This window comes from Carcharodon carcharias, chromosome 11, assembly GCF_017639515.1.
Source record: "Carcharodon carcharias isolate sCarCar2 chromosome 11, sCarCar2.pri, whole genome shotgun sequence".
Lineage (NCBI taxonomy): Eukaryota > Metazoa > Chordata > Chondrichthyes > Lamniformes > Lamnidae > Carcharodon > Carcharodon carcharias.
The window spans coordinates 47,619,934-47,643,173 of NC_054477.1; the positions used below are offsets into that span (position 1 = coordinate 47,619,934).

General features: G+C 39.7%; 1 protein-coding gene across 2 annotated transcripts in view; it reads right to left on the bottom strand.

The window, feature by feature from the left end:
- pan3 (poly(A) specific ribonuclease subunit PAN3) overlaps positions 1-23,240 on the bottom strand; it is a 203,791-nt gene that overhangs the window by 132,250 nt on the left and 48,301 nt on the right. For both annotated transcript variants that reach the window (XM_041198817.1, XM_041198815.1), the window contains exons 4-5: positions 19,341-19,408; positions 6,388-6,538 (exon numbers count right to left, since the gene is read on the bottom strand). In XM_041198817.1, the coding sequence (XP_041054751.1) occupies positions 6,388-6,538; positions 19,341-19,408 (219 nt within the window). The remainder of the gene's footprint in view (positions 1-6,387; positions 6,539-19,340; positions 19,409-23,240) is intronic.

Sequence of the window (23,240 nt, forward strand, 5' to 3'; positions counted from 1 at the left end):
ATCACTGACTGTCATGACCTCTGAAAGCTGACTGTTTGGAGGGGAACTGGAAGACCTGAGGAGAAATGGAAGGCTCAGTTGGCTGAGGAGGGCCTAGAGAAAACAGTGGCCAGTGAATCCTGCACCTTCTCAGCCCATTGTCTTCACCTGCAGCAAATGCCACAGAGTCCACCATTCTAGAGTCGGGGTCTTCAGCATTATTGGGCGATGTTTAACACAGAATTGACCACCAAGGCGCAAACCATCTTCTCAAGATGGAAGACTGCTAAAGTTGTCAGGCTATCTGGCCTATAGTTCCACGGTTTAGTGATCCCTCCGTTCTTGAATAGCAGGGCTGCTTTTGCTACTTTTCAATAGAAAGGGTCCATTCCGGAATAAAGGAAATTCTGGAATATCAAAACCAGTGCATCCATTATCTTGATAGCCACCTCTTTTAAAACACTAAGTTATAGGTCATCAGGTCCAAGGGACTTGTCCGCTTTTAGTCTTTCATTTTTTTTTAGGTCTTCATTTCTCCAGTACTATTTCATATTAATACCAATTATCCTTAAGTTAAATGGACCCTTGCTTCCACACCACTACCAGAATGTTTTGTGTGTCTTCTGCAGTGAAGACAGATACGAAGTTTTTAACATCTCTGACATTTCTTTAATACTCATTATATTTCCTGTCTCTGCCTCTCGCGTTAATTTTTTTTTTTAAAAACAGATCTATAGAAACGTTCACAGCCTGCTTTTACATCTCTTACTAGTTTACTCTCATTCTATTTTCTCTTTATCAATTTCTTGATCATCCTTTGCTGAATTTTAAAACACTCAGGCTTACTATCTTTTTGTCAACATTATATGCCTCTTGCTTTAATCTAGTACTATATTTAACTTCGCTTGTTGGCCATGGTTTGACGACTGTGCATGTTTTTATTCCTTAAGGGAATGTACAATTGTGCAAAATAAGAATTAATTCTTTAAATTTTTATCACTGCCTATTTACTGTCATATTTTTAATCCAGTTTCTCAATCCACTTTAGCCAACTCACCCCTCCAACCTATGTAGCTTGCTTTTCTCAGATTTCAGGCCCTAGATTCATAATTAACGAAATCACTCAGCCTCAGAGGCTCCTTTAATAGAGTCATTAATTAACCTTACCTCACTGCACAATACTAGATCTAAAACTGTGTTCCCTAGTTGCTTCCTTGATATACTGATCTAGAAAATTATCTCGAATGTATTTCATAAACTGGTTTTTAACACTATTACTGCATATTTGGTTCTCCCACCCTATACGAAGATTAATGCCCCTCATGGTTACTATATTATCCTTGTTATATGCACCTCTAATTTCCTGATATGCATACTGTCTGACACAACTACTACTATTGAGGCTTAGAGACTCCTTCAAACCTTGATCAATTCTTAGCTCCACAGAAAGTGATGCTATATTTCATTTTCTGAGTACTTATGCAGTATTTTTTTAAGATCAGATTTAGCATATCCACAGCATTCTCTATCACAGTAACGTTATCCATAAGAAGAATTAAATTTACTAAAGTATGATCTGCCCTTTAAAAATCTATGTTGACTTATCACAAGATTACCAATAACTTAAGTATTTATAGATGCCTAATAATTTTTAGTACTCTTTAAATCTGCTTCGCCAGAGAGATCATTGCACCAAGTCCAAACAGAAAAACAGCTAGGAAGTGAAGCTTATCAGCCTGCTGTTGCTTCCTTTATTAAAAAGTCTTCAATTGCTGGAACAACTTGGCACAAAGGTATGGTACTGGTGCCATAATGGTACTAGTCAGCTGTTTGAACGTGAAACAAAAACGCACATGACGGCCTTGACAAGTGTTTTCCGCACAAAGGATAGTGCAAATCAGGAATTTGCTCCCCAAATGTTTTGGATGCTGGGTCAATTTGAGTTGTCAAGAATGAGATCTAAAGGTTTTTTGTTGGGCACTGGTAAGGAATACAGGACAAAGACCTATACAGTTACTGGATACTACAATGTAGAGCATACAAAATGTTACCTGCTGTAAAATGTTTTACTGGGTCAGTATATTTAAGGTGAGGGAAAGCAAGGTGGTGATTGTAAAGAGGCAATAGTTATTTAAAGAAAAAGGTTAATTTGTTTAGATGTCTAATTTGCTTCACAAAATAATTGATTGGTAATTTTTCAGCAATATATCCTGAAACCAAGAAAAAGTCTGAAATCAAAAAACAAATAGATTTTTGCGATTTAACTTTAGTTGTTTTCTGTTTAGCTTAGTGGATTTGTCTATTTGACAAACCAAATAATACTTCAAAATGCTAAGGAATGCATAAAAGAACAATCAAAATGAAAACTTTCTGGAGGAAGCACACCTTCAGAGCTTCCTAGATGTAAATATATCCTCATCAAAAACTACTATTACACCCCTAGCTATATGACTAGGAAACATCCAAAAAATCATTAAGGATTTTGAGTCTGGGTACCATAGTCTACTATATATAAAGTCAACATTAAATATTTTTCAATGTTTGTGATAAAGGTCCCATTGTAAACCAAATTACTGGGGAAGACCAAGCCATTTTGGACCATAGCCTTGATTCAAGTTATTATCTTAGTCTGATTCCTGCTACAGGAAGGGTGAAGAAATGCAAAAGATGGTGCTCAAATGTTCAGGATGTTTGTCCAGCGTGTACCTAAGCCAGTCAATCCAAGAAGGACCCAGATTCAATCCGCAGTCTATACAGAGTTATTCGATTGCAGCCAGGATTACAAAAAGCATGTTACAAAAAGACCTCAGCTCCAGCTTCTAATTATTGATTCTCCCTTCAGATCAGATAGTCTATCAACCCTCATTCAAGGTTCACACTTGTCTACTGGTGATTTGGGTGAGGCATTCGAAGAATGTAGCAAGTAGTCAACTGCTTCAGGAGAAGAAAAGTGACAAGAAAAAGAACAAATATGGAAGTTTTCCTACTTTCCTGGTGCTAAACCAGAAAGTCCCCACTGCAAATACCATCTTTTGACACAATACCAGCAGTTTTAACTTATGCTCAAATTGCATACATGTTAAAACAGGAATACAATTGAAAGCACTTTCATAAACTTGGCAACATAAATTTGAATCTCTTCTGTGCAAAAGGAAGGTAAATCTTTGCAGTAAAAAATGCATCTTGTGGGAAGCCAGTACATACGACCTCCCAATTAGAAAAACACTCAAAGGACATATCTACAAGTCCAGTTATTTGGCAGGTGCAATTAAGCAGAGAGTAGATTCTGAATTCTCATGCTGACTCAAGCACAAATATTATGAACTTTAAAGTTTCATTCACGTTTTGAAATGGCCAAAGGTTTTCAATTGAAATATGCGGGATGTGTCAGAATTTATTCTTTTGGAGGGTACATATTCTCATTCCACTAGAGTACTGTTATTTTTATCCTCCCTAATTTTTCTCCATTCTCCCATGAACAACTTGCAACATTAAAACACTTTTAAAGTAGCAAAGCATCTAAAGGCATTCCACAGGAGCATAATCAAACAAAAATTTGACACTAAGCCAAAGGAGGAAACATTAGGACAGATGACCAAAAGCTTGATCAAAGGGGAAGGTTTTAAGGATCGTCTAAAAGGAAGAAGGAAGACCTGCATCCTAGGGTTTTAAAAGTGGCTGCAGAGTGTGAGAATGCATTGGTTGTAATCTTACAAAATTCCACAGAATCTGGAAAGGACCCAGAAGATCAGAAAACTGCAAATGTAACACCTCTATCCAAAAAAGGAGGGAGACAGAAAGCAGAAGACTATAGGTCAGTTAGCCAAATATCAAGGACAATGCTTGAATCCATTATTTAGGAGGTAATAGCAGGACATTTAGAAAATCATAACACAATCAAACAGAGTCAGCATGGTTTTGTAAAAGAGAAATTGTGTTTGACAAAAATATTGGAATTCTTGAGGAAGTAATAAGCAAGGTGGTAAGGGGGAACCAGTAGATGCAGTGTATTTGGATTTCCAAAAGGCACTCGAGAAGGTGCCACATAAAAGGTAATTACACGGGATAATAGCTCATGATGTTGGGGGTAACATACAATCATGGATAGAGGATTGATCAGCTAACAGGAAGCAAAGCATCAGGATAGATGGTCATTTTCAGGTTGGCAGACTGTAACTAGTGGAATCCCACAGGGATCAATTTACAATCTAAATTCGTTGGATGAAAGGATTAGGTGTATGCTAGCTAAATTTGGTAATGACACAAAGATAGGTAGGAAAGCAAATTGACAAGAGGACAGAAGAGTCTGGAAAGGGATATAAATAGGTTAAGTAAGTAGGCGAAAACTTGGCAGATGGAGTATGATGTGGGAGATGTGAGCTTGTCAGGAACAACAGAAAACAGAATATTATTTAAGTAGAGAGAAATTGCAGAAATCTGTGGTACAAAGGGCTTTGGGTATCCTGGTACATTAATCATAAAAAGCTAGCATGCAGGCACAGCAAGGGATTGGGAAGGCAAATGGAATGTTGGCCTTTATTGCAAGGGGAATGGAGTATAAAAATAGGGAAGTGTTGCCACAGCTGTACTGTTCCTTAGTGAAACTGCATCTTGTATACTGTGTACAATTTTGGTCTCTTTACTTAAGGAAGGATATAATCGAATTGGAAGCAGCTCAGAGAAGGTTCTCTCAGCTGTTTCCTGGGGAAAGGAGTTGTTTTATAAGGAGCAGGTGGGCCTAGTCTCATTGGAGTTAAGAAAATTGAGATGATGATTTTATTGAAACATACAATATTCTGAGGGGACTTGACAAGGTGGATGCTGGGAGGGTGTTTCCCCTCATGGGGGAGTCTAGAGCCAGGGGACAGCTTAAAAATGAGGAGTCTCCCATTTAAGATGGAGATGGGGAATTTCTTCTCTCAGGGAATCAGTAGACTTTGGAATTCTCTTCCCCAGAGAGCAGTGGAGGCCGAGTCATTGTAGATATTCAAGGCTGAATTGGTCAGATTTTTGATCACCAGAATCTTGTATATTTCAATAAGACCATCCCTTAATCTTCTAAACTCCAATGAGTATAGGCCAGCCTGCTCAACTTTTCCTTCTAAGACAATCCCTTCATCCTAGGAAACATCAGAGAGAACCTTATTCGAACAGTTCCCATATCAATTATATCCCTCCTTAGGTAAGGAGGCCAAAAACTGTACACAGTGCACAAGAAGCAGTCTCACTACGTCACTGTACAGCTGAAGCAACACTTCCCCTTCCCAATCAATGGTTATGGGGACAGACAGGAAAGTGGAGTTTTGGCCACAATCAGATCAGCCATGCTCTTACTGAATGGTGGAGCAGACTTGAGGGGTTGAATGGCCTACTCCTGTTTCTATTTGATCTGTTTCTATATGATCTTATAACATGTTTAGGGGGTAATTCCAGAATTTAGGGCCTCAACAACTGAAGGCATGGCTGCAAGTGGTGGCAAGAAGGAAGTTGGTGGTGTACATTTAGTCAAATTGGAGGAATGCAGAGTTCTTGGAGAGTTGTAGGACTGGAGGGAGTTACAGAAATAGGGAGGGCAAGGCTAAGATGAAATTTGAACACAAGCATGAGAATATTAAAACTCAAGGCACTGACTCTTTGCTGGGGCAGTTCTACAGGTGTCAGTTGCCAACTGGTACTTGACCAAAGGTGTTAATATTCATGGGTGAGCTGTGGCATAAATAAGCAACCTACTCAACAGCAGGCAACTATCACAAGCAAGCCTGATCTGTTTTCAAACGTTCACAAATGAAAAATCCCATAGAAATAGCGACCAGGAATCTAACCCATCCTCATGCACAGTCCCCTTTTCCCGCTACCCCTACCCCACATACCAACATAGAGGAAAAAGCTGAGAATAAAACAGTGGGACAGCGATCCATTTAAAACATGGAAGTTATTTCATAAATACCATTAGATCCCCGAATGAAAAACAGCATGCTTGGCTAAGGTTTTGATAGATTCTTTTCTAGCCAACCAGTACAGGACAGAGTAGAGATCAACATCTTTTCTAGCCTTAGATGCTTATCACAGGTAAATGTAAATGCAAGATCAAATAGTAGCTGAGCCTTGCAGCACTTATGCTCTCTATGCGGGTCTTTCCGATCTGAACAATTTAACAAGGCATAATTCCACCAGCTGTTTTCACACTAGATAAAAAGAAAGAACGTTTTTCAGCAACATTTTCCCCTTCAATGCATTGATGGAATGAGGACTTTGGTCTCAAATAAATTCGTCCATTCATTATTCTTTAGAATAGTTTATAAGTGGCATTAAAACAAGTAGCTTGCTTCAATTTTTGTCCATTTCTGCAATATAAGACAAAATGCACAAGAGCGTTTACTAGCACATACTGAATCACTATGAACTTACCTGGGGCTAACCCAGCTGCTGATGGACTGCCCAAGGACGGATGAGAGAACAAGGCTGGTGAAAAAGCTGACATGTTCGATTGGGACACAGAACTTAGCCGAGGGGTTGATCCTCCTTTTGGGATGAATTCATTTGCAGCTGGATTCGGTGTCTGGCGATAAAATAATATTCTAGGCAATTATTCACATAATGACCTGAGCTCATTATATGGCACTTAACCTAATGTTCACATTTTACAGTTTTGAAAATTGTATCAAAAGGAAAAGAAAAGACAAGACACACTGGGAACCTAAAATGTAAAAACGCGTCCCATCACTGGAACTTCGATTAATCAATGAGAGTTTTCACTCCTGCACATATTCACATCAAAAACACTTGGAAACTGAGTTTATAAATAAATTAAAGAAAAGGATTTCAGCATCTACCTCACTTAAGAAGGGTGACAGAGAGAATTCAGAGCACGATAGACCAATTAACCTAACATCTGTTGTCAGGAAATTGCTAGCCCATAATTCAGGATAAGGTGACTGAACACCTTGAAAATATCCAGCTAATCAGAGACAGCGAGCATGATTTGAAAAGTGTGGTCATGCTTGACCAATCTGATTGAATTTTTTTGATAAGGTGGCTAAGAGGTATTAGAATTGGGGAATGTCTGTGGATTACTAGAAAGCATTGGATAAAAGTACCTCATAAGGGGCTGTTACTTAAAGTTGAAATTCACAGAACTGAAAGCATGTTATTCACCTGGTTAGGAAATTGGCTGAGTAGCAGGAAAGCGAGTAGTGATGGCATCAGCGGAGAAGAAAAGAGTTGACGTTTCGAGTCCTCATGACCCTTCGACAGAACTCTGTTTTTGTTTTTATATAAGGGAGTAGTGATGATGGGCAGGAACTAATTGGTTGGATGTAACTAGTGGTTTCCCACAAGAATGCGTGTCGCAGTCTTAACTATTCATTGCAAATTAACAACTTATGATGGAATAGAAAACCACTTATCTAAGTTTGTTGATGATAGCGTTGTAAGCAGTGCATAAAGTTACAAATAGGTATTGATATTTCATTGATAGAAAAACAATGGCAAGTGAATTTCAATGTAGGAAAATGTGAGGTCATCCAATTTGGACCTAAAAAGTATAGAACAGGATACTTTCTAAATGATGAAAACCTAGAAACAGTGCTCCAACAAAGAGATATGGGGGTCCAGGTGCATAGATCTTTAAAATGTCATGAAGAGAAATGGAAAAATAACCAAAAATTCTAAAAGAATGCTGGTTTTTATATCTAGAGAACTAGAACAGAAGACAGTAGAAATAATGCTTCACTTTACAAAGCCCCAGGCAGACCACACCTAAGATACTGTTAGCAATCTAGGCTTAGGGAGGATATATTGGCCTTGGAGGGAGTGCAGTGTGGATTTACCAGATCCAATTCTGGACTCCTAGGATTAAATTACAAGGAGAGATTACACAAACTAGAGGCTATATTAATTGGCATTTAAAACATTAAGTGGCATGGAGATGGCATGGGGGCATGTGGGGATTTGGAGAGAGCATGAGGAGCAGGTGGGGGGTGAAAGGGTGTGATGGGTGAGGGGTAGACGGCCAGCCAACATTTAAAGCAACTAGGACAAAGTCCCCGAGATCCAAGGCAGGCCTTGACATTTGCCTGCTCGCATGGCTGCCTCCAACCTGCTTTCGGGGTCGGCGGGCCTGACTTGATCCCACCCCGCCTCTCTAGAGCGCAAATTGTGTGACAGGGCTCTTTATATCTAGGCAGGTCTGCTGAGTTGAGAAATTTCATGACTGGAGCTACCACACCTTGGCAGCAAAAATCCAGCCTATAATGTCAAGATTTTGACACTATAACAATCTAAAGATAAAAAACTATCACACTGGTGCAATTGCACTGCCTAAAACGTTTTCTGCAATTTTCAGAATATTTGAAACCTTTTATTTAAAAAATTCTCAAAATATAAATACTGCAATTACTAAACGAAAAGAACATGGTTTATGCTAGACACCAAAAAATGTTCAAAGATGGTTAAGGCAACCTAATTGATGTTGTCTGCTCAAAATAGAGAACCTGCCTGGAAATGTCCCTTTATCATCCAAGAGAGGCTGGAGCCTGTATAGTATATTTTCATCTACATTTTCTCATTGAATTGGTCAACTATAAACTGTGTGAGCAGTATAAAATATAGCACATTCTCTTCACAAAAAAATTAAATGTTAAAAGAGACTTCAAGAACCAATGTAATTAATCTTGTAAATTATAGAAGCCGTGGCTAAATTTCTTCCCTTTGCCCAAATCAGACTCGTGTTTTTATATACATGCATGCACACACTCTCAGGAAACTAGCTGACGTGTAGTGGCAGTGCCAATCCCAACTCTTCAAGAGCACATTTGTGTAGATAACGCTTGCAATGGTATCAGTAAAATATTTATCAACTGAGCAGCAAAGCGTTAAGAATTCAAAACAAACCACCTCTTATGTTTAAATATCTATTATTTGTGCTCATTAAAGATGAGATCAGTGATGGGGGGGGAGGGGAGAGAAGAGGGGGGTAAAACATTTTTCCACCTTTTCTAATGTCCACCACTCTTGAGTGTTCGATACCAAGAGTAGGAAGCAAAATAAGGCAGTTTCTATTACAGAGGTGTCAAACATGCAAACAGTTTCTTCCAGCCCACAGGCTTCTCATGACTGTTTTGGTCAGGAGTACCAAAGAGGAACAAGGCATAGTTAATCCAGAATCGCAGAAGCCCAACTATTGAATGGGGATCAAAAGGCTGGAAACAGAAGGCCAACAATGCAAATTGGTAGAAACACAGCTAATTAATAAAACCAACCAATTACATTCCTTAGTAACTACTGTCAACCGGTCATTGACACTTTCAAAAAGGCATCCTTTAAATTCACGCAATCCTCTTCAGCAATTTTTTAAATTAGTGCCGTAAACAGCAATCAACATAAAAACAACATATTGATCAGAGTAGTCCAATTAGCAATTCATCAAATTAATTATTTAAATTCAACCAGCAGCTTCATAATTACCTGTCATTTATATAGTTGGCTAATTTAAGGTCATCCTCCCACAAATATGCAGGATAAAGTTAAAGCCTTTTTTTAAAAAAAAAATCTAGATTTAGAGAAAAACAGGAATCAGACTATAACTGGAAAAGTGAAAATGATCAACTAGAAGAAGCTAAAACACTTATATTTATAAACAGGGGTGGTACCAGGCAAAAAGAAAACATAATTCATTACCTTTAACTGAATTCTAAGAGCTTTAATAATATTTTGCTACAACCTGAAGCATATGCTAGTGGTTCCAGTTGTTTTGAGAGACTCCACTCATTGTGGTGTTTATTCATGCAGCACTGCATGAACCAGGATTGGGTGGCCAGGATTTTGTCAACAGTGTGCCATTCACGATGTCCTAACCAGAACTGTGTGGCATTTATACTCTCTCTCTCTCTCCCTTTTTCCTGTTTCCTACGTGATTACAATTAAAATTCTAAGCGCCGGCACTATACATGGAAAACACGTACAATCCAGAAGCAGGGGAAGCTTGGTGAAACACACCATCAGCTGACAATGTCGCAGGTACAGGTAGCCTACAAAAGAGCATCCTGGAGAAACAGGGACACTCTGCATCACAGCCACAACTTTCTTGCCCAACTACACCGCCATCAAGCTTGGCCTAAAGAGCCAAGTGGTTATGGTACTGGGTTTGTAACCCCAAGATCAAGGGTTCAAATCTCACAATGGCAAACTATGAAACAATGTAACTTCATCTGAAACAGATGGAAATGGGTTTGTACTCGAAAGAGTTACACCGCCATCAACATAAGACTTGAGAGCATAAAGGTGGCATGGTTGTTTTCCAAAATTAAATTTCACTTGTAAATTTTTCACATTACAATGGTTTCACTTTGGCATCGTTATTTGTCGTGGCTAGCTTAGTCAGAGCTAAATGTACTGACACATCTCTCAGCTGGCAGGCACTGATGATTACAGGGGAGTTGGGGGCATTTCCTTTATTGTGGAAGAAACAATGTTGTGCTTTTTAATTTACTCTTAATTGAACGTTCATGTTAAGTGTCCAGTGTTTGGATGTTGGGGCTGGACAGAGTAGATAAGGAAAAGCTGTTCCCATTCATAAAAGAGTTAGGAATGAGAGGGCACAGATTTAAAGTGATTTACAAAAGAAGCAATTGTGACGTGAGAAAAAACTTTTTCACACAAGTGGTTTGGGTCTGTAATGCACTGCCTGGAAATGTGGTGGAGGCAGGTTCAATCAAGCCATTCAAAAGGGCATTAGATGATTACTTGAATAGAAACAATGTGCAGGGTACGGGGAAAAGGCAGGGAAATGGCACTAGGTCATAATGGTCATTTGGAGAGCCGGTGCAGACATAATGTGCCGAATGGCCTCCTTCTGTGACATTAAAATTACGTGATTCTGTGTTGTACTCACCACTTCTTGGGACATGGCTGAACTTACAAGGTCAGCTGGACCTCCCTTCTATGCATTGTGATATGGGGATAAATCAAAATGTTGTAGATGAACTCAAAGCCCTGTAAGAACTCTGCCAGCCAACAACCTGGGATGGGTATACATTTGGACAGCACTGGAACTGCCCTTTAGAGCTCTCATTTTCTTATCTTAACTGACTGCCCCTACCTCCTCCACACCCAGGGTGCCAGGCCCTTCCCATTTCATTCGTCCATGACCCCAACCCCACTCTGTCCTCCCATGGATCCTTCTGCCATTCCTCCATGCTCCAACCCAATCTGCACCCCCGCCTCGCTCCCACCAATGACTCACCCTTGCCAGTCCAGAGCCTCCATGCAAGTTGCCATTCTCCTGCTCCCCTCCCTTGTGCTGTAGAGTTAAACAAGGAAAACCACTGACCTTACAACTATACAAAGCCACTAGTGCATGCCATCTTTAAATAAACGTGAACTGAGTGCCAAGAGATTCTCAAGTGCCACTGACTTTATCCGGAGGGTGGGATATTATTCAAAACTTTTTCACACTAATGAGCTTTTATGGCATGCAAATATATTACAAATACAAACCCACCACAGGCTGGTGCTATGCTTGACAAGACATCAACACACTGCTGACTTTACTGCTTCATCTCAACCTGCTGTAGGGAAATTGAAATTTACCATCCCGTCTAATTAAGTTGTCCTGCACACCACATTTCCCGCTCGTGTCCTATTTACAGTCGTGCGGGAAAACTGCAATTGTCTCGGCGGCCTCAATGCAAAGTATACCACACCAAATAATATAATTTCAAGTACTCATCAGCCAGGGCTGGATTGAAGATCAAGTGCAAGAGGTGAAGAAAAGTGGAATGAACAATTTCTCTCAAGAATCCCAAAAAAGACAAGTCCAAAGATTTTCTTCATGGTGAGAAATCAGGAGCCCCATTAGGTGTCCATGCACACAAATCTCTAAAAGCTTGCAAACATGTACAAAAGTAATCAAAAAGACAATTAAAAATTGGTTTTTATTTCGAAGGGGCTGAAAAATCTTGTACAAACGCATTTCATGACCTTAGGAATTGCAGGCGATTAAGTAATTTTGACATAAGGAGCCAATGAAGTAGTTATTTTGGTGAAGTGTTGTAATCTGTTTTAATGATGTTGGTTGAAAAATAAATAATCAACCAGGACACCAGAGAGAACTCTCCTCTTTTTTGAAAAGTAGCATGGGATCTTTTACATCCCACCTGGGGGGGCAGATGGGGCCTTACATTAACATAATAAACCTTAATATAGCATCAGATAATGCAGTGCTCGCTCCATACTCTTCTGTCAACCTGGATTATGTGTTTAAGTCTTTGGAGTGGGATTTGAATGCACACCGTTCTAATTCAGAGGTGAATATGCTACCGCTGAGCCAAGGCTGACAACTATGTGAGGTGGAGATAAATAAAACCATGTAAAGACCATCATCATCTTGGGTTTTTGAAAGAACTTAGATCGCATAAGTAATGATAAATTGTTACACAACAGTATGCAAGCCACATTTTAAAGCACCCCATTATAGAAAGGACATGAAGTCATAGAGAGCCTTACATGATATCATGGATAGGAACCTAGTTATGAGGAGAAGTTTGAGATACTAGGGCTATTTCCACTGAAACAGAAGATCGAGCAGATTTACGAGTGTTTTTAAAAGTTGTGAAGGGTTTTGTTAGAGTCAACAAAGAAGAACTTCCCTTTGGCTGGGGCATCAATAGCTAGGAACAAGATTAGGAAAAATTTCTTTACACAGAAGCTTACTGAATCATGGAATGCTTTGCCACAAGGAATGGTTGAGGCAAATGCTATTGCATCTTTTGAAGGAAAACTGATTAAGTAATACAAGTAGAGAAAGATACAAGGATATGGAGAGAGATTGAATTGCTTTAGAATACAGTTAGCACAGGTACGATGGGACCAACTTGACTACCTTCTATGCTATAACCATCTATGGAGCTATCATTGATTTTTTTCCAACCAACGCTCAATACAAAACTGAAACAAGGAAAAAGCACAAGCAGACTGTATCCATAACAGTAAGATGTAATGAAAGAAAAAAAAAGACAATTGCCAATACATAATTAACACAGGTTAAGAAAAATCTAAAACCCTCTTAAAGACGCTTAAAGTACTTGTGTTCATTCATGACGAGCATCTTCAAAATACAGTATGCTCTGAATTTCAAGTCACTTAATTTGAATTATCTGACAATTCAGTTATTTTATGCACTGAATTCCCACTTTGCAATGTAATTTATGTTGTTTAATTATGTTCCTCCAACCACCGTTTTTTTAAAGAGCAAAATAAAGTTTTGAATTAACAGCAAACTTTACAACTTTTCTACATTTTCTTTAATAATATTTCGCGAACCAAAGTGCACTGAATAATTTAGTGGGTGAAGTGCCTATTACGTTTGATATGGGCCTACATTAATTCTGAAACCTTTTGACTCCCACACATAAATACCGCAGGACGGCAAAATTCCACTTGCCAACTAAAATCTTACTTCCAAGCTGTCCCAATTGGAAAAACAAAGCAACTTGGCAAATGAGAAACAATGACTGTACATATATTTTAGTATTTGTTTTGCCAGGTTAAATCTCTCTCTCACAGGAACCAAATCAAATTTTTTTACCAGTTTGATTTCATACCAGAATATTTTTTACCTGGCGAAGTTTTCCTCTTGGCCTTGAGTAAAACAGCAATATTTTTACAGTACTGTTCTGAATTAAAAACTAAAGTAGTTGCCAGAAATTACTGAAATTAGCAATCAACTGGGCCACGTGAATCCACAGAATGACAAGAATTTTTGAAAAAGCTGACATCACACTGATGTTTAGGATCAGAAGTAGCAAACTAGTCCCCATTGTTCTCAACTCTCAGCATGATAGAATGCTTAAATAGGTCACTATGTCAATATTTATCTCACACAAGTCACTTAGCCTATCCCCATGAATGAAGATTCAAAGCTCCAAACATCTGTGCTGTCAGATTGTCTGTCTCACATAGGGCTGAATTATCAGGGCATCCATAAGCAGGGATGGAAATGATGAAGGTGACAGGATTCCCACTCTCCCTGTATCTGCCTCTCTTCAGATGATCTGTTCCCCCTAACAAGCTCTTAACGAATTTTTCAGCTGTGTTAAATGGGAGGAGAGTCAGTTATGGCTTTCCCAGGTCACCTCGGTCCCATAAGAGGTTCAGCAGCGCAAAAGGGAAACTGGGGACTTGATAAGGACGCTCCCTTGATGCTACACAGGTGGCTAGGGGACTGAGCACTCAGCTCCCGGGCTTTGACTGGGGTCGACACACCCCTGACAGTGCAGGGCCAGAAGAGCAGGGGGCAAGGCTTCCAAGGACAAATGGGCTGTCACCCAACCATAAGGAAGGCACCAACTGGCAATGTGGGCACAGCTGTCAGATCATGGGCAATATCGTCTACTGGAAAGGCAGAACCCCAGGCTTCAGGAGGGGATGGGAATGAAGGGCATGAGGGCAACACAGCACAAGCCCCCAATACAGAATCGATTGCTGAAGACAGAGCTACCTCTAGATGTCCAAAATCTAGCGCCACAGGTGACTACAACTCTCCAGGCAGATGGACACAGATATGTGTGCCCTCGTCGCTGAAGATCTTGCTCTTCATGCCTTGCCAGAGGTCAAAGTCAGTGTGACTTCCTTTTCTAGCTTCTTTCAAGGATCAGCTGTGGAATTTAGTAACATCTCAAAAATAGTTGCACACCATTACATCTCACTGGTCACTGATGCCCCTTTGCCAGAGCTGGATGGTACATTCATTTGATGACAGACACTGCCTTGCAGGACAGAGGCATTGGGTTTTGCCTCCATTACTGGATTCCCTGAGGTGCAGGGCATTATCAGCTGCACCATGTGGACATCAAGGCATTCAGTGATCAGCCAATGAGATCCATCAACAGGAAGACCTTCTGCTCCCACAAAGCCCACTCGATCTGAGACCACAACAAGAACTTCCTCCATGTGAGCACTCTCTTTCCTGGCTGCTGCCATGACTCCTCCCATCCTCTGCCAGTCCAGGCTGCCTTAAACCTTCTCTCCAACTCCCAAAGTACTGGGATGGATCCTAGGAGACAGGGAAATCCCTTGAAAAGATGGCTACTCGCCCTTCTACAGAAGCCACACGCTGAGACACAGAGGTGATGCAACTGATGCCACCTACTCAGTAGGGCCGCAATTGTATGTTCGTATGTTACCTGATCTGGCCTACATGTGACTCCAGGCCCAAAACAATCTGGTTGACTCTTAACTGCCCTCTGAAATGGCCCAGCTAGCTACTCAGTTTAGAGGCAATTGGAGATGGGTAACAAATGCTGGCCTTGCCAGCAATGCCCACATCCCAAGAAAGAATTTTTTAAAGGTTTTGCTATAGTGCAGGGCATTGTTGAGACTGCATCTAAAGTACTATGTGCAGTACTGGTCACCCTACTTAAGGGTATAATTGCATTAGCAGTGCAAAGAAGGTTAATTTGCCCAATTTCTGGAATGAAGGAGTTGTCTTATGAGGAAAGGTTGTACAAGTTGGGCTTGTATCATTGAAATTTCAAAAAATTGAGAGGCAGTCGCACTGAAACATAAAAGATCCTGAGGGAAATTGACAGGGTGGATGCTGAAAGGATGTTTCCCCTTATGGGAGACACTAAAACTAGGAGACACGAATGGGGTCCCCCATTTAAGACAGAGGAGAAACTTATTCTCGAGGGTAGTTAGTCTGTGGAATTTCCCTGTCCAGAGGGCAGTGGAGGCAGGGTCATTGAATATTTTTATGGCTGAGTTGGATAGATTCTTGATTGACAAGGGAATCAAAAGATATAAAGGGGCAGAAAGGAAATTAGGGTTGAGGCCACAATCAGGTCAGCCATGATCTTATCAAATGCAGCAACAGGCTCAAGAGGCCAAATGGCCTACACCTGCTCCTACTTCACACGCTCATATAACCAAAACCTTATTCCTCTCTCTATCCAGTCACTCATGCTGAACCAGACTGCACAAACCTTGTCATTCAGTTTAACCCCAGAACTGAGCTCTAAAATCCACATCCTATCCACCACTATGATCTGTACTTCCACCTCTGCAATACTGAGAGCTTCCATTCACACATCACTGCTGAAACCCATACACACAATTCTAGATGCAACTTCTTAAGTGTTGTCTTGGCAACCTGAATCATGACCCAAAGGAAATACTACTTTCTCATCAATCCTTGTTGGCCTATATGGATTGCTTATTTGCCAATACAATGAACTGAAAAGCTTAATTTCAAATCCTCTAAGGCTTGCCTCACCTTGTGTCTGCAATCTCTTGCAGACTTATATCTTTCTCTACATTCTCTAATCCTTGAGCTCTCACCATCTGTGCACCTTAGTTTTCCCTCTGCCCCACCACTGATGACATATGTTAGCTGTCTCTGCCATATTCTCTGGAACTCCCTTCCTAAGCCCCTCTATCCTTAAAAAATATACTCAAATTCATCCTTTTTGTCTGTTATCGGTCACTCCTCTAAATCTTCTTATGGCTTGTCATTCTTTGGTTTATATCCAGATCTTTTTCTTCCCCATCTGTTATGTATCTCAAGATATTTTCTACATTAAAAATTCTATAAAAATGCATGTTGCATATTCTAAAATGTACTATTTCTTTCTTTTGAATAAATGGAATAAAGGTTAAATAAAATTAATGTAGGCCATTAAAGGAAATTTCAAGCCTTTCATTTAAAGTATTTCCTCATAACCATTTCCTCATTTTTTTATTTCATAGCATGCAAGTATCACTGGCTAGGCCAGCATTTACATCTCATCCCTAGTTGCCCTCAAGAAGGTGATAGTCAGCTGCAATGAACCACTGCAGTCCACGTGGCACAGGTGCAACCACAATGCTGTTGGGAGGGAGTTCCAGGATTTAGACTTAGCAACAGTGAAGGAAAGCCAAAGTAGTTCCAAGTTCGGTTGGTATGTGGCTTGGAAAGGAACTTGCAGGTGGTGGTGTTCCCATGTGTCTGCCACCCTTGTCCTTCTAGGTGGTAGAGATTGAGGGTTTGGTAGGTGCTGTCAAAGGAGGCTTGTCGAATTGCTGGAGTGCATCTTACAGGTGGTGCACAATGCCAACGCTTTGCACTGGTGGTGGAAGGAATGAATACTTAAAGATAGTGGATAGTGTGCCTATTAAAAGAACTATTTTGCCTTGGTTGGTATTGAGCTTCTTGGGTATAGCTGAACTGCACACATCCAGGCAAGTTACTTACTGCAGAATTCCCAGCCTGCAACCTGCTCTAATAGCCACAGTATTTATGTGGCTTGTCCAGTGAAATTTCTAGTCAACGGTAACTCCCAAGATGTTGTAGATGGAGGATTCAGCGAAGATATCCGTTTAACATCAAGAGGGGATGGTTAGATTCTCTTTTGTTGGAGATGGTCATTACCTAGCGCTCGTGTGGCATGAATGTTACTGGTCGCTTATCAACTCAAGCCTGAATGTTGTCTAGATCTTACTGCATGCAGGCACAGACTGCTCCAGTATCTGAGCAGTTGCAAATGGTACTGAACACTTTATAATCATTAGCAAACATCCCCGCTTCTGACCTTATGACGGAGGGAAGGTCACTGATGAAGCATCTGAATGTGTTAAGTTGAGGTCACCACCCTTAGGTACTTCAGTAGCGACGTCTTGGGGTTGAGATGATTGACCTCCAACAACCACAGGCATCTTCCTTTGTGCTAGGTATGACTCGAAGCAGTGAAGGCGTTTCCCCGATTCCCGTTGACTTTAATTTTACCAGGGCTTCTCAATGCCGCACTCGGTCAAATACTGCCTTGGTGTCAACAGCAGTCACTCTCGGCTCACTTCTGGAATTCAGCTCTTTTGTCTGGGTTTGCACCAAGGTTTTAATGAGTTCTGGAGTGATGTCTAAAAACAATATGACCATATGTTAAGACTGTGGAAGAAGCTTTCAAAATTTCTTCAGTACTTCCTCTTCCATTGAAACAGTTTGGTCATCAGCTTGCATCACTCCTACACACAGATGGGGACAGGCAGCTTCCATTCACTAGTGCCAATTTGTACCCAAGTGGAAATAACAATAAACCGAAGATGATAGATATAAATAGATAAATAAGATCGAATAGAAAAAAAAATCCCTCTAGTGTTGCATTGGAGTGTCAGCCTAGAATTTTTTGCTCAAGGAGAGGGATTTGAATCCTCTGACTCAGAGGTGAGAGTGCTACCCACTGAGCTATGGCTGACACTGAGAGGAGTATCTTTCAAATGTTACTTCACATTTAAAAGAAAATTAAGACATTTAAAGTGAACACTGCAAGCTCTTCTTTTCCTTTTTGGTTGCAGCAAAGATGCAACCTGGACTTACAAGTAAGCTAATTTGACAAATAATCAAATTAACTCAGTTACCAGAATGCAGAAAGAGATAAAATTTAATAGATCCAAACTGTCACGTACAAGACTGATATTTGCTGTAAATTATATACGTTATTTAGAAATGTTAAAAACATGTTATACTGGCTTACACCATAATTATCAGAATAGATTTCATCAGCTTCTAAGATAATTTATGCATAAACTATGGACATGATGCATTGATCTAATAGAGAGTAATAGGGGAGGTTAAAAAGCAGTAGCAATCTGATCAAGGAAACTCAGACAGCATCACAGTCCAAAAATTAAGCTACAATAAATATCTCAATCCCAAGATCATATTTTTTGAAAAGCATTAAGTATATTCATTCAATTTTGGTTCTTTCAGTTCCAACAAAGATAAACAACACACTATTGGGGCTGTCCACACTGAAAGAGAAGGAATTAATAAAAGGCGCTTGGAGTTCAAGAAATAAACACTGCTGAGAGCTATGGTCAAGAGAGAAATCAGCAATATATTTTACAAGTATAACTGCATCATAAAAATGAATATTAATGATTATCGAGTCAAAACAAAGCACAAACCTATTAAAATATATCACATAGTACTAAAAATATAATTCAGTATCACAGCTCAGAATGACAGTTGCAATTTTGGTGACATGATTTATGCCATAATTTGAATTGGATTCATGCCTTGTTCTCTTTTCGAAATTTACCCATCTTTTGCTTCCCTCCCACCTAAACAAATAATCACTTGTGAACATTTATTGAGTTTTAAACAGAACAATTTGAAGTAAATTGTTCCTGTAAAATAAACACCAACGGATTTTCCTCATTCATCTTCTTGATGGAAAGGGTGTAACTTTCATAATTCCCCTCCTCCTCTGCCAAAAAGGCTCAGGAGAAGGAGTAATTATCTTTTGGGATAGCTACACAGTGAGGGGCAGAAATGCAAGAAAAAGACCAAATTAAAACAGTTGCAGTTAAAAATGTAGTCAACTACCTACCTTTCTCCGTTGAGAAATGCTGAGGCCAGAGAATTCACTGAACAATGAGGCAGGTAAATTTAGTTGATCTGCAAAATAAGTTTAAGTATTAAACCATAGGTTAAAGACCAATTAATATTCCCATTATTTTCTCAATTATATTGAGCCAGAATTTGCTGTCAAAATAACAGAGTCCAATGACATTCACCATTACAAAAGCAAAAAATGCTGGGAAAACTCAGCAGGTCAGACAGCATCTGTGGAGAGAAATACGAGTCCATATGACTCTTCTGCTGAGTTTTTCCAGCATTTTTGTTTTGTTTCAGATTTCCAGCATCCGCAGTACTTTGCCTTTGACATTCACCATTATTTTTGTGTAAATGGTACAGCAACTTCCAGAAAGTGTCAGATGCACAAGTTAAACGCAAATATCCAAAAGATGCGACCCTGTTTGCGCCTTTCCATCGCAATGTTCACAAAACTTTCACATCATTGAAATGCATTGAATGATGCAAATTTCCAGTATTTGTCATGTCAAGCGCAAGTATCATTTTGACAACACAATTCTGTTACTGCTAACCAACCACTCTTGCACTAATATTTAATTATTACAAAGATTGACAGGGAAAACTGTAACTGAACAATGAGCGATCTTTAAGGAGGAGATGCTTCAAGCACAGGCTAGGTACATTTCAACATGTGTGGAAGACAGGGAAATCAAATTTCCTTGAATGATGAAGGAAAAACGAATGTGATGAAACAAAAAAGAGGGTGATCATGCATGTCAGATGTATTTTTCAAGGAAGAACCAGGTCAAATATAATAAATCGAGAGGAAAAGTGAAAATCAAAATAAGACAGGCAGAGGGAATATGAGAATGGAATGGCATTCAATATAAAAGGGAACCCAGCTTTTCCACTGGCATGTAAATAGTAAGTGGATGGCAAGAGGCAATGTGGGTCCTATTAGGGAGAAAGAAAGTAATATATGCATAGGAATGCAGGGAAAGGTTAGAATACTTAATGAGCACTTTGTATCAGTGGTTACGTCAAGGATGCTGACAAAATATTTGTAGAAGCAGAATGGTAGAGGTAATAGATGGAATGAAAATTGAGACAGAATGTATTGGAAAGGCTGGCTACACAGTGGATAGGTTGCCCGGTCCGGATGGCTTGCATCCCAGGTTGCTAAAGCAAGTGGGGGGTAGAGATAGCGGAAATCTTGCCATAATCTTCCAACCTTCTCTAGATATGAGGGAGGTACCGGAGGATTGGAGATTTGCAAATATGACACCCGTATTCAAGGGAGGATGTAAGGACAGTCCTGTTTAACTGCAGGACAATCAGTTTAACATCTCTCATGGGTACGGTTTAAGAAACAATAATTGGGGGAAAAAGTCAACAGGCATCTGGAAAGGTTTGCATAAATTAAAGATAGCCAGCATGGATTGCACTTGACTAATCTAATTAAATTTCTTGATGAAGTAAGAGAGAAGGTTGATGAAGGGAATGTAGTGGATATTGTCTGTACAGATTTTAAGAAAACATTTGACAAGATATCACAAATGCTGGTTAACAAAATTGAGGCTCATGAAATAGGAAGGTCAGTCAGTGTCAGCTTGGATAAAAAAAATTGGCTGAAGGTCAGAAAATAGTGAGTTGTGGTAAATGTTTTCTTTCAGGCTGCAGAATAGTAGACAGTGGAGTTCCCCATGGCCCAGAGCTATGACCACTGCTTTTTCTGATTATATATAAAGGACTTGGATATTGGAATACAGGGTAAAATTTCAAAATTTACTGTTAATACCAAACTTGGAGGAGTGGCAAACAGTGTAGATGATACAAATAAACTGTAAAAGGACATAGATACAAGTGGCAGATAGAATTTAAAACAAAGAAGTGAGAGATGCTGCATTCTGGCAGAAGGAATAGGGAGGGGAAATATAAACTTAATGGCACAGTTCTAAAAAGTGGGGCAGAGGAACTCGGAATGTATGTGCATAGATCTTTGAAGGTGGCAGGATATATTGAGGGAGTGGTTAGGAAAGCATATGGAATCTTGGGCTTCATAAATAGTAGTAATGAGTAACAAAAGTTATGCTCAGCCTGATGAAGGGTCATACGGACTCGAAATGTCAACTGTATTCCTCTCCACAGATGCGGTCAGACCTGCTGAGTTTTTCCAGGTATTTTTGTTTTTGTTGTATAACGCTCTGGTTAGGATACAACTAGAGTACTGCATCCTGTTCTGGTCACTAAAAGTTAGGAAGGATGCAAGGGTCCTTGAGTAAGCGAAGGTTTAGCAGAGTGGTTCCAGGTACAGGGAATTTCAAATACAAGGTTAGGCTGGAGAAGCTTGGGTTGTTCTCCTTGGAGCAAAGGAGGTTGAGGGGAGATTTGATGGTGGTATACAAGATTATGACCGGTTTAGATGATGCAGACACGGGAAAAAATTCTCATTAGCTGATGGTGCAATGTCTTGGGGATACAAATTGAAGATTTTGAGTAACAGATAGGGGGGCTGAGAGTAAGAACTTGGCATGGCATGAAACTAACATTTTTTCATTATTCTATTGTAGTTTATTGTAAGATAGGTTTATGGGTGTGAGTATAGATGGTTCTATTTGTGTGATTTAATTGAATTAGAGTCAAATAGGCTGCAAGCTTGAAATTATCAAAAGTAGTTAGGGGTAAAATGCATTTGAAATGCTAATGAGTAAACATGGATGAGGACTTAGCATATAAGGTGCGAAGGAAATTTGCATATAAGGTGTGAAGGAAATAAATGAAGAGTTGTTTGGGTTTCAATGGGATGATAGGATGTTTAGTACTAACAAGGTAAGGAAGGTCAAGCAGTGTGTTTATTTTTCCCCAAAGGTAGTGACCATATTGGCAGCACCAAAGATTTTTATATTATGGGGAAAGGAAATTTCCAAAGACGTAAAGAACAATGGAATTTACAGATTAAACAGAGCGACGCATATATAAGCAGGAATGGAAGGCTGCGTTTTGGGCCATGTAAGATAGCCTTGCAGAAGCCTCCAGCCACTTTTGCAGAAGTTTGCTATGTCCAGTAACCAAAGGTGGAAGGAAACTTTTGGAATTCCACTGTTCAGTGAGTGCTGTGATAGATAAGCCTTGCTGACTTGCTATTTAAATTTAGCATCTATTTTTGACTGTTGCCTTAAAGGAGGTGTGTAGTTGGGAGTCAGGTTAATTAGGAATTTTGGGATTTGTATTAAATAACTGCAATTTTATGTGTGTGTGTGAAATCTTTTTGTTAAAAAATGTTTCAATTTAATTTTGAAAATCTCTAAAAGTGATAATGGGCGCCTTACTTCTGAATTCGGTGCACATTTCTTCTCATAATAAACACAAATTGCAAAACTGTTGTGATAGCGTGGCCGAATTTCCCCTTGTGGATTTGGTCCACCTGCATACAATACCTGCCATGTCATAAAACACAGCAAGTGGTAATGATCTGGAACATGCTGTCTACAAGGATGGTGGAAGCAGAGATGATCAATGATTCCAAAAGGAGACTGGATACCTACTTGAAGGAAATAAAAGGAAATAAACTTTCAGATTTACAGGGATTGGAGTGGACTGCTCTACGGAGAGCCGGCATAGGCCAAAAGGCCTTCATTTGTGCTGGAATGGCTCCATGACTAAATGTGGTGCCACTTTCCTTCTGGGTTCAATTCATGTTGAACATTTTAAAAATACCAAATTTTAAATTTAAAAAAAAATTTACTTTTCCTTTGCCATTTTTTTTCTCTCAATCCATTCCATCTTTCCCTCCTTTACTTGACTCAATATTGAACTTACTCATTTCCTTCTCAGTTCTAGTGTTGTTTACAATCCTTTAATCTGATTGATTAAGAACATCCACAGCTGATTGCCCTGTTCATTTGGGTCCCAG